This window comes from Spinacia oleracea, chromosome 3, assembly GCF_020520425.1.
Source record: "Spinacia oleracea cultivar Varoflay chromosome 3, BTI_SOV_V1, whole genome shotgun sequence".
Taxonomy (NCBI): Eukaryota; Viridiplantae; Streptophyta; class Magnoliopsida; order Caryophyllales; family Amaranthaceae; genus Spinacia; species Spinacia oleracea.
In genome coordinates this window covers 90,528,708-90,540,584 of record NC_079489.1, presented here as the reverse complement: position 1 = coordinate 90,540,584, position 11,877 = coordinate 90,528,708, and the positions used below count along the sequence as shown (strand labels likewise).

At 34.7% G+C, this 11,877-nt stretch overlaps 1 protein-coding gene and 1 long non-coding RNA gene across 2 annotated transcripts; both read right to left on the bottom strand.

Moving 5' to 3' along the window:
- Positions 1-301: 301 nt before the first annotated feature.
- LOC130469183 (uncharacterized) lies at positions 302-2,333 on the bottom strand. Its single transcript, XR_008929550.1, has 2 exons — positions 1,180-2,333; positions 302-461 (listed from the first exon to the last, which is right to left on the bottom strand). It is a non-coding gene; the product is annotated as an uncharacterized lncRNA (long non-coding RNA).
- Positions 2,334-5,829: 3,496 nt separating this feature from the next.
- Positions 5,830-9,507, bottom strand: LOC110801049 (putative glutamine amidotransferase GAT1_2.1). The gene is made up of 4 exons (XM_022006364.2): positions 9,142-9,507; positions 6,777-7,507; positions 6,448-6,657; positions 5,830-6,329 (listed from the first exon to the last, which is right to left on the bottom strand). Exons 1-4 carry the CDS (start codon positions 9,242-9,244, stop codon positions 6,090-6,092), a joined length of 1,284 nt encoding a protein of 427 aa, XP_021862056.1. The 5' UTR covers positions 9,245-9,507; the 3' UTR covers positions 5,830-6,089.
- Between the last annotated feature and the right edge of the window lie 2,370 nt (positions 9,508-11,877).

Here is an 11,877-nt window from a genome sequence, read left to right as displayed (position 1 = left end):
GGACGTGTCGTCTCCGAATTCTTTTTGGATTCGGATTCTAAAGATCTATCTTTCCACAAACTCTTTCCCTATTAATACAGCCTCAAAACCGACGTGAAGAAAAAAACACAACACACAATTCCATAACCTGAGTATTGACTCTAGCCTTAAGCCTAGTGTAACTCCCTGAGTTTTCGGCTCCTTATTTATCGCTAATAAACCGTACTTAACTGATCATTAGCAGCGGAATTAGGCATAATTAATCCGGGGACCTGTGGATATGGGCCCACAAATAAAATAATCCTTAAAAACATTCCATAAATAATACAATTTTCCCATAAAATAAATATAAATCAATATTCTTATAACAACCTCAATAACAGGATTTCCTTAATAAATAATTCTCATCTCGATATCCCCATAATAAATTACCAACTCCAGTAATAACTTTGACTTGAGCAACTTGAGCTCCTTAATCGAACCTGTACACCGTCATAAAAATAGAAAACAGGAAAAACACAGAAAATACAAAAATGAGTGGAAAACTCAGTAATATTACTTCGGGCCGTCAAAACGGTTTTATTTTGAAAATCATTTGGCACATATCAATCATTAGCATTTATTGTTCGGAAACAACTAACTTAATCCCGTTATCTTGAAAACTGTGTCGGCAAGGAATCATTTCCTTTACAGCTCATTGGCAAGTACAGGCTTTGGCGGGACTTTTCTTACATCTTTTCAGGGGGAAACTGTTTCCCATTTAACTTTAACTTTAACATGGCCTCTACCTGTAACTTGCCCATTTACTAGTTCAGTTCACTTTTCCAGGCCGACAAAAGCAACATCGTATTTCTTTTATAATAACTTTATAAATATCATCATTATTCCCGAACAATAACATCATATAATAATACGATATTTTAAAATATCATCATGGTCAAAATCATAAATGTACATCATATCATATCATTTAGCACATAAAAACATAATAATCATATAATCACACATTTTATATACGGGCATATAAAACCTAAATGCTGAACATAAACATAATATATTTTCACATACGGGCATATATATAATTGCTGGACATAAAAATTACATAACGTATATGGACATGTAGAATAAAATGCTAGACATAATAATTACACCTTAAAATATTATACGGGCATCTACATAAGTGCTGGACATAAAAATTACCTCAACCATTAACCAATTTCCTTAATGATCGTATTACTCCTTCAGTACTTAAGCCCAAAGTACACTCAACGTCATTGTACTCCCCATTGACTCCAAGAGCCTCGGTATTATATTCAGCCATAATAAACATTAGTAATTTGGTAATTAGTAATCTTCAATTAAATATCAATGCAACTTAAAGCCTATAAATGCTTACTTTGTCTTTAGTAATATTCTGATCAAAGCCCACAAATGTTTTAACTCCATTGACAAATCAATGAATCATCAAGGCCCACTTATTTTAATAAACTCCTAAAACCTATGGGACACTTTTTACATAAGATGAAAATGTATCAGATGGAAAAAAAAGCAACGAAGGATAGAAGAACAGAGGCGGTAGCTCCGTCCCTTCAACGGTGAAGCAACAAGAGGGTGTCTGGGTGGCAGCAGGAAGCAAGATGCTGGAACCCGGTGGTGGCACGGTGGCTAGTAAGGCTGAGCCGCGGTGGTCAACCAGGGGAGAGAGAAATTGGGTAGCAAAATTAATGGTTGAATCGAAGAACCGAAATAATAGAGAAAAGAAATCAGAAAGGTTAGCTTAAAATGTGTATAATAATGGATTTTATCTCATGTTTGAGCTTGTTTTGGTGTTGCAAACAACCGAAAAGAAGAAGCTATTTATAGGTATTATTTACACAGATGAGTCGTGAAAAGAGAAAGAAGTATTTGAACATTTGTCACTCTAAAAAATGCCTCAACTTACACGTATGGAAGAAAAAGGAAGAAGAAATTTGAGGTTTTGTAATTTCATGTATTTGGACTGATACAGGGGAACAAGAGAAGTCAAAAGCTTGCTTGTCATAAGTCTCCATTTACACGTATAAAAGGAGGAGAATAAAAGAGGCTTTCTTGTTTTTAGAGCAATAAGGGCAATAATGTAATTCCATATTAAAGAATGAAATTCAGATTTTTGGCATCAACACTTGGTCTTAAAGAGAGATGGGAAGACAAAACTCACGGTTAATAAAAGCTTGGGCTCCAATAATTCATATTATGTCATAATAAAAAGAATAGACATAATAAGATAATTAAAATAGATCGGTAAAAAAAACAAAAATTAAGGACGTCATTACGATAATAATCATAATTACAGATTAATAAATGAGGTTTAAAAATACGGGGTGTTACACCTAGCCTCACGCTGCGAAATTGATCCCGCGTTCTGTCGCAATCGACCCAAAAGTCGAACAGAACGCATCCTGTCCCTTGTAGCTGATGAATTAAGCCTAAATACTGAAACACTGCTCAGAAACCCGAGATTCGTTAAATAAAAGGAGAAATAGCAAAGCCAAGTGGTTAGTTTTCTGAGAACCGTGACGCACCTCTCAAGGGTGCGTTGTAATGTGTCCCTCATATGATTTAATCGCTTTCATCACCCTTTTATAAAATTGTCAAACTATTAACTTGATTGATTTATCACGCCTAATAAGATAATACCCTGGACAATTGAATTATCATGCTAGGTACCTTAAATCAATCAAAATAAGATAATCACGATCGATTTAGTATTATGTGTTGCATATTGCTAAAATCAACTCAGAATAGTTTAATAGTTTAACGCATGTCCCTTCAATTATTTATGCTGAGCTAGTAAGGATAACCTGCCTCTTGAGTTATCGATGAGCACTCCACTCGGTAGTTACAGTCCCCCGAACTCTCAATCTCTGCCCTGCGGGCGTACGTTGAGCGATCCCCACACCAGGGATCACAAGGGAACTTATGGCTGTCGTGGTCGAACATAATTGCACTCCCTTTATGTCACGATAACCGGGTTTTGTCATTTTTTCTCATTGTCGTTAAAAACTGAATGGCGACTCCTATATTACTAGTCGATTGGGTGTAAACTCACAGGAAATCTAACTACACTTGATCTGACGACGTCACGCCCACGAGGGACGAGGTCATGCATTATCCTCGTGCTTTTTCGACCCCCTCACAGAAGTAAAGAAGAAAGAAATGCAAAACTAGTTAAGAAACTCCAACAGAGGCCACAAAACCAACCCATCATTCAGGAACCTATCTTAACATAACAGACTAAGCACCACACATAACCCATCATAACGTGGTGTGTTGACACAAACAGATAAAGTAACTGAATTGAGCGAAAGTAAACTTAATCCCCCTAAAAGTAGACTAAATCCCTCTAAATCCCTGAGCAGGAACAACACTTAGGAAGACGAAAAGTTCCTTAACACATTCACTGATTGGCCAAATAGATAGTATGTGATTCATATTCTCATATCCACATAGCACATAGCACATAGAATAGAATACTAGATCTCCCTGAATGACATATAACGCGTCAGCTTAGTAGCACAACAATCACCAAATAAATATTCCAATCCCAACGAAAAAATCCCCTTTAAAAACTGTAAACCATTGACAACCATGAATTTCTCAGCCCCATTTGGAGGAAGGCACCCCTTGGAGGTTGGAACTCAAAACTAGAACCATATAAGTTGTTGTTCAAAGCAATAGCAAAATCATTTCAAGTAAGAGCATGCTACGGCCCAGGTCTTGTCAAGTAACAAGGTCCATTCTTTGGTGTACCCTATCTTACCTCAACCCGTAGACTATGGATGGGACACATCATCAGGATTATCAACTGACTGAAAAACCTCGCGAAGTTTAAGTGACAGTGGTCTCAACTACTTGGGAAATTCAAGCTTGATCCACGCACAAAGCATCTTGGCCATCTGAGTTTGCCAAGTCATCCTTATGGGTGCAGTCGAAGTTTGCTGGTTGAAGATGGGCCTTTAGGTGAGATCATTGAACCTCTGTACCTAGATGGCAGCTTCAATTCGACCCACTGGGAGTATCAGATGCCCAGAGGCATTTGCTGAGTGGAAGGTGAAAGGAAAAAATAAATTTCAGAACATCTTGATATCATAATAGCATTACCCCAACCAAACTGCAGATAACAAAATAAGTTTCAGAATATATCTGATCATTGTAAGCATCAAGTAGCATAACAATGGATACTTTTACAATATATAGATGTTGTACCACACGTATGATGCAACGACAATAATCATAAACAATTTAAACAAGACCCCGATTAGTAAACCTATAAAAGAACTCAACATGAGATATAAGTTTGAAACAGATAGTATCATTTGGTTGATGATGTTAGAACTCAACATGAGATATAAGTGGGAAACATATAGTATCATTTGGTTGATGATGCTAGAACTGAACAACTCATCAAAGAACTCAACCCTTATTAGATTAAAGTACAAAAATTTAATCAAATAAGAAAACCTAATTCTTTCAATTAGTAATTAAAATCGCTAAAACTAAAACAAAATAGCAATATGAAATCCTTAATTGTAGCAATCGAAGACGCAAAAACGAACAACAAATTCGCAATTTGAAAATAACCTAATTTGAACATGTAAAACATAAAAAGAATCAATCGAAACCTTAATTAAAAAATCAACAATAATTCGAGCCCTAATAAAAATACAACAAATGAAAACAAATTGAAAAAAAATAAAAACTACCTGCTTGCGTGAATTGAGAGAGACGAAAAATCGCAAAGAATATGAAGGAATTGCAGGACGATAATCGAAGATGTTGGAGAAGATGGAGATGTGAATCGAAGCTATACAGAGGATTTGCTGAAGGAGAGAGAAAAGGGGAGGAAGAGAGAGAAAGAAATTCTGAAAATTGGGAAAAAAAGGGGAGGTCATTCATAAGCGCTGAAATTACTATATTGCCCTTGTTTTTTGATTTGGTCGGGCGAGATGTGGGTCGTTGATTCAATTGATCTAAGGGCTGAGATTAGTTCTCAATCCTCATCTTAAGGGGTGATTCTCACCAGATCCCAATTCTCTCTCTCTCTCTATATATATATATATATATATATATATATATATATATATATATATATATATATATATATATATATATATATACATATATATTAGATTATATTATATTGGTTTTTTATTTTGGATTGAATTTCATTTTAGATTCATTTTTTAATTATTATAATGTTTGATTTTGAATGAAATTGTATATGCGTAATATTAATAATTAATTAATAAAAATATCTACGTGGCACCTAATTATTTATCTAAGTGGAACTCGGCTTTTTTAAATTCAAAACTAATTTTGAAGTCTTATTTTTTATTGGCCGAAACAATTAGATTTCTTACATTACGCTCTAATATTGAATTAATGTTTGCTTTTGGATTGAAATTTATTTTAGATTAGTAATTGATTTTGATAAATTTTATTTTACATTTATTTTTTAATTATTATAGTGTTTGATTTTGGGTTAAGTTGTATGTAAACAACAACAACAACAAAGCCTTAGCCCCAAAATGATTTGGGGTCGGCTAACATGAATCGTCGTAGGAGATCGTCATTGTCACCAATCAAACCAGAAAAGAGCAGGAAGTAAAAAGAAAAAAACAAAAAAGAGAAAGTGAAATTAATGAAAGTAGGATAAGAGAAAATGTATATATATTAATCTAAATATCTATGTTGCACCCAATTAATTATCTACGTGGCACTCGATTTTTTTAATTCAAAAATAAATTAGAAATATTATTTTGTATTGGCAGAAACCATTAGATTTCCTACGTGAAGCTCTAATAATTCAGCAAATATGCCTCCTTTATCTATATATACTATATTAGATATTAGATTCTAATCTTATGTTATAAAGATTTTTGAAAAAATAGTTTATATTGTCAAATTCTCCATCTTTGGGATAGATTTATGATTACTCGAGACTAGGCACGAAGTAATTCAAAATAGCAATCATGAAATTCGAGACTTGGCCCTTAAGAAAAAAATAAATAAAAAATTACATGTCCTGAACTAAGTAAGAATCTATAGATTTATGATTGTTATGGAGCAATTCAAGGTGTTTTGAGCTTAGTCTCCAAAACCTCAGAACAAATCTGGCCCATCATGTAGTAAAAGGACATCATATCTGTTAACTGTTCTATTGACATTTTCCCTATAATAGACCTTGTCACTTTCTCTCTCTCATCCTTCATCTTCAACTTCTTATAACTATAACCATTCCTCACAGTTGCTCCCATCTGCCTTAGCCTGTGTTCCTGCTGTAAACTCAATACACTGAACGCTGTATTTTCCTGTTCATTTCCATTTTCATTGTATTTATGTTAATATACGATTAGTAATAGCCAGTACTACACTACTGAGAGCTTGAAGATATATTGCAGCTAGCTAGCTAGCATTACATATACGTACCTCAAGGAAAACCGCGCCTGGTTCAAGTTCTGATTCCTTAACAGAAACAGTAGAGCTCCGTCCTGCTATATACATGTCCTTTGCAATTGAGAAGCTTTTGACTATCATTCTTCTCTTGGTCTCCTGCTCTTTATTAAGCTTTGGACCCTTTGGCACGCTTGATTGACTGCTTAGCTTCTTCTGATAAGCTATTACAGCCTTGACAAATTCCTGCAGACCATCAAATAACTTATCAGTTGAAATAAAAATTATGTTTACAAAGTATATTCATTTCATTATATACTACAAGAACAAGATGAAAACAGAAAACAGTAGCTAAGATTAATTACCTTATAAGCAAAAGGACAACCAGGGTAATCAAATTCTTCGGAGCAAGGATGTCGCATTCGCTCTGGATGAAATTGCAATCCCATAATAAATTTTCCCTCTTCTGGATTATAAGCATCAGGATCGTAGAAGCCTTCAGTCAAACCATCAGGAGCAAAAGCCATAGGCACAAATCTCTGAGCCAACTTTTTAACACCTTGATGATGATAGCTATTAACTAAAATCTCCATGCTATTCTCATCCAAAGATTCCTTAAACCAATCATGTATAGGTGTATTCTCCACCACCTTCACCGCGTGCCTATGACCATCATAGTCATCATAATTAATATGGGATACTCTTTGGCAATCAGGGAATTTCTTAGGGAGTTCTTTCTCTACATCTTGGTAAAGAGTACCACCACAAGCTACGTTTAGGACTTGTGATCCCCTGCATATTCCTAAGTAAGGTATGTTCCTTTCAAGACAAAGTTTTGCAAGGGCTAGCTCGATTGAGTCTTTCTCTTGATCGATGGTTGTGTCGCTTGCGTGTACTCGTCTTATCTCTTCCAGTTCTTCAGCTGTGAAGTTTGATAACTCGGATTCATAGTGAGAGGGATCTATATCTTCGCCTTCGCATAGAAGTACTCCATGGATTGGCTCAAAGCTTTCAAGTAGCGCAGAAACACCACTAACTCTTGGGACAATTACCGGGACTGCTCCATAGCTTACTATAAGGTCTAGATGGTATTCCCCTGTTCAGAAAAATAATGTACCAGTTGAGTTTCATAGGGAAAACAATTCTCAATAACACCATCACCGACCAAAAACTAAATCGCAAACTCTTAATTAAGGTGGTGTTTAACAACAACTTAAAACAAGACCAATTGAGACTAAATTTCTTACAGAACATGGTGTTTACTTCAATAAAAGAAAGTATGTTTTTAACGCACCTAACTACCCAAGAAAATAATACATGAAGTATAATAATTGACAAATTAATCAAGCAGTCCTTTAACCATTTTGTGCTTAAGTTTAACTTAGTTTTCCTTACCAATCTATCAAACTCAAGTGATCATAATTATTCATAACTCAAGGGTTATGGGGAGTTCAATTGGGCTTGAAGTTTATAACTCTATTATACACTTGATTGCACCAAGAAAATGATTTATCCAGTTTGTTCGAGCATGAAAAAATAATGTAAACAACTGATCGAACAATGATATCTGTACGACAGTAATTATGGCCATGGTAGGAAGTTAAGAGAAGGAACATTTTTTTAAGTAAACTACTTGATTTTATTAATGTATTAATGTAAAATTAGAAGAACGTGTTTACGCCTCATAATATGCAGGTACTACCACAAAAAATAAACATTATGAGGATGTACATCAGAACTCCACCTAATTATGAGGTTGCAAATACTTCTATTAACACTATTATATTTCGAGTAGTATTCCGTGTTTGACAATTTTCATGTTGGCAAAGTTGACCTACAGATTGTCAATCTATGTTTGGGCCGCACAAACTAACTCTTAACTCAGACATTTGTATGATATTGTCCACCTTAGAACTACTCCTTCCGTTTCTTTTTTCTTTTTATATGATCAGTTTTAATACTCTATCAAAAATTGTGTCTAATGGTTATTTTAACCAATTAAATTCATTAGGTTATCTAATCTCTCACTCTTTTCTATTGGAACATTAAATTTTTCTCATCAAATTTTTTTATAAAAAGTGTAAACATTATAAATAAATATAACTATCCTTGTTTAAATAAAAAAATACAGGAATCTCAATGCACATCAATTATTCGTTAATAAACGTGTAAAATGTCAAACGCAAAAAACAAAAAAAAACGGGGGAGTAATTCAAACGGTTTTAATTTATTTTTGGTCCCATAGTGAGGCTTTGTGATGGAGTTAGGTAGACGCTAATATTCAAGACAACTTGTTTTATTTAGCAATGTGAGACTTGGTTGATACCGGTCAAGGCTATTATTAAATCAAACTCGAAATACGAGCAAAGCTCCAACATTAGGAACACAAATATTCTAAATTTCTAATGCTCAAACAAACTAAAACACGGCTTGGCTTAGACTCTTTCGCATCCCTAAGTGTCACCAAAACAAAAAAATTGAAGCAGTGGATGATGTAACAACTTACAAGTAATAGCAATACAAGATCAAACAACTCAAGTATATGGCCAAACAAACTATCTAATCCACCGCAAACTAACCCACCTCAACACGCAAAATAACCATCGAACATATATAAGAAATAAAAAAACACAGCATTCCTAAAATTGGAAAATGAAAATCAATTCATAATCAACCGATAAAACATCAATTAAATTGTTAAAAAGGAAAAAATAAGAGAAAAAAACGAACCGACAAAGTCGACGAACTTGTTCTTGCGCACAGTACGGCGAGAGACAATGAGAACCCTAGGCATAATCGTGGAGAGATCCGAACTAACTTTTTCCGACGTCATTATCCCCAATACCAATTTGATTAAATAAAAATAAAATAATGGATAATCAATCTTTGGTAAAATCTCTAATTCTTAAAATGGTAAGAATCCTTTCGTAATACGACTATTATTATTATTATTAATACAAAGATATTTGGATGAGATGGAGAGATTTGATTTCAGAAATAAAAAGGTTTAAGGGTAAGGGAAAGTTTGATGGTTAACTACTAAAAGATCACGTCGAGTCGAGGCGCCGCTTATTTCTTGTGATTTCGGTGTTTCTTATGTGAGATTGACATTTGCTTATATACTCATGCAAATCGGGTTATTTATTTATTAATTATTAATATATTAAGATTAACAGCTTTATCCTCGCTGTGTAATTCAACTTCGAAAGTCAAAGATGATTAGATGCTGACGTGGAAATTTCGGGCTTGTCTTTTACGTCGGTTTTAATTTTCAAATGTTACTCCTTCCGTCCCCTAATACTCGTTCCGCTTTACAATAAAGTCGTTCCTTAATACTTGTCATGTTTCTATAAATGACATACTCCCTCCGTCCCGGAATACTCGACCCGGTTTGACCTGCACAGAGTTTAAGGGACTTGAATTGACTTATTTAATTTAATAGGTAGTAGTTGATAGTGGAGTATTATTTTAATGTAGTTAGTGGGAGGTGGGTTAAGAGATGGGGTTGGGGGAGAGTAGGGGTTGAATTTTTAATTATATTTTGTATGGAGTAGGGGGTTGGTGGGTTAATAGGGGTGGAGTGAGAAATAATATAATATTGTTAGAATATTTTCATTTTTAGAAACAGGTCAAGTATTAAGGGACGACCCGATAAGGAAAACAGGTCAAGTATTCCGGGACAGAGGGAGTAGTTTTACTAATATTATTATATAATTTCTCTCATTTAATCAAGGACTCACTTATATTCCTACTTTTAAAAAAATATTAAAAAATTCAACCCTCCAATCCTCCACTCATCCCTCAAAAAAGTTTGAGAAATTTCTCACTAACTATATTAAAACGGGTTTTTTCATAAAATACCCCCGAGATTTAACTTTATTCACTCCCTCGTAGTTTCAAGTATTCACCATATACTCCAGAGGTTTCATTTTCTTGCATGATGGACTCTGCCGTTAAGTGGTCGTTATAAACTTTCATTCTTTCACCATATGCCCCTGTGATATCTAAAATTTTCACCATATACTCCTGTTAATAAAGTAATGACTAGTTTTTCAAAAAAAAAAAAACTAACTCTTGGCCAATATTCCAAGCATCATATCCTCTATATACTTAATAAGCAGCAACATTGCTTCTTACACATCTCTTTCTATGCTTCTCATACATTACACCCTTCTTACAAATGAGCAAAATTTATACAAACACAAATGTATACACGTATGAGAGAAATTTGACATAATACACATATGAGAGAAAGCTTATACAAATTTGACATAACCAAGGAAGTACAAGCAAATGAAAGCAAGAACTTTTAGAACATTAACCTGTGAGCTTAGCTGATTCTCCAAGCTCACCGTTCTCCCGGAGAATCTTATTAATAGAACCACCAGAAACATATTCTGGACATATGTACAGATTGTTGTTAACCTACAAAAGAGTGGAGCCTCATAGATAGTTAATATTAACATAATCCTAGCTTAGCCAAATATTAAAAATATGGTTTAGAACAATTAAAAAGAACATGCTTGAATATGTCAAGCTTGAATAATTTTCAATACTCACAAGACAATGAATCATGCTTCCGCACCAACCCAAATACTAGAGAGTCAATCAAAATAAATCCAATCGAAATCATACGACGCAAGGACTCACAATCCCTTGCCAAATCAATGCATCGCATTCCATTGACCAAGCAAAGTTAAGTCTAACCAAGCTGAAGGAAGTAATGCCCTTGGTCCAAGTATGCATTCAATGCTAAGTCTAATAAACGCGGTTCAGTATTAATTTTAATAATTCAGTGAGATCAAGTGAACTGTATGTCTAGCTAGAGGTCGCTTCAGTTCAAGTGGAATTAATAATATTAATCCACAGCTTACTCTTGACTGAACCCGTAGGGTCACACAAATAGTACGTGAACGGATCAAGTATTTAAGTGAACTAAAGACTCCATTTATGGATATTCGAAATCGACGGATCTCGGTTCCAGTGGGGGCTGAAATCGTCAAAAGGCAAATTATGAATACTCCAGAAACGGAAATATGGATCGTATCGAAAATATAAATATTATCCAATTCGTAGATGTTGTCGGAAAAGGAAACATGGTATGTATCGGAAAATATTATCGGAAATGGAAATATTGTCGTAATCGGAAATATTGCCGAAAACGGAAATATTGTCGGAATCGAAAGTATTATCGGAATCGTAAAATAATTCCGGAATCGAAAATATTAAATATTTGTTCGAACCGGAAATTAATTTCGAAATCGGAAATATTAAATATTGTTCAAATCGGAAATGAATTCAGGAATCGGAAAATTAATCGGAAGCGCGTCGTACGAAATGAACATCGGACGAGCTTGCTAGACGCAAGGCCCAGCACGAAGCCAGGCCTGCGCCTAGCAAAGCACGCGCGCAGCAAGGCAGCAAGGCAGCCCGCAAGCATCGCAAGGCCACGCCCAGCGAGGCCAG

Coding starts and splice junctions, on each gene's coding strand:
- LOC110801049 (XM_022006364.2), bottom strand. CDS start 9,244: ATGACGTCGGAAAAAGTTAGTTCGGATCTCTCCACGATTATGCCTAGG. Junction 7,508..9,141: donor CAAGTTCGTCGACTTTGTCG/GTTCGTTTTTTT, acceptor TTTTCTGAACAG/GGGAATACCATCTAGACCTT. Junction 6,330..6,447: donor CAGGCGCGGTTTTCCTTGAG/GTACGTATATGT, acceptor GGAAATGAACAG/GAAAATACAGCGTTCAGTGT.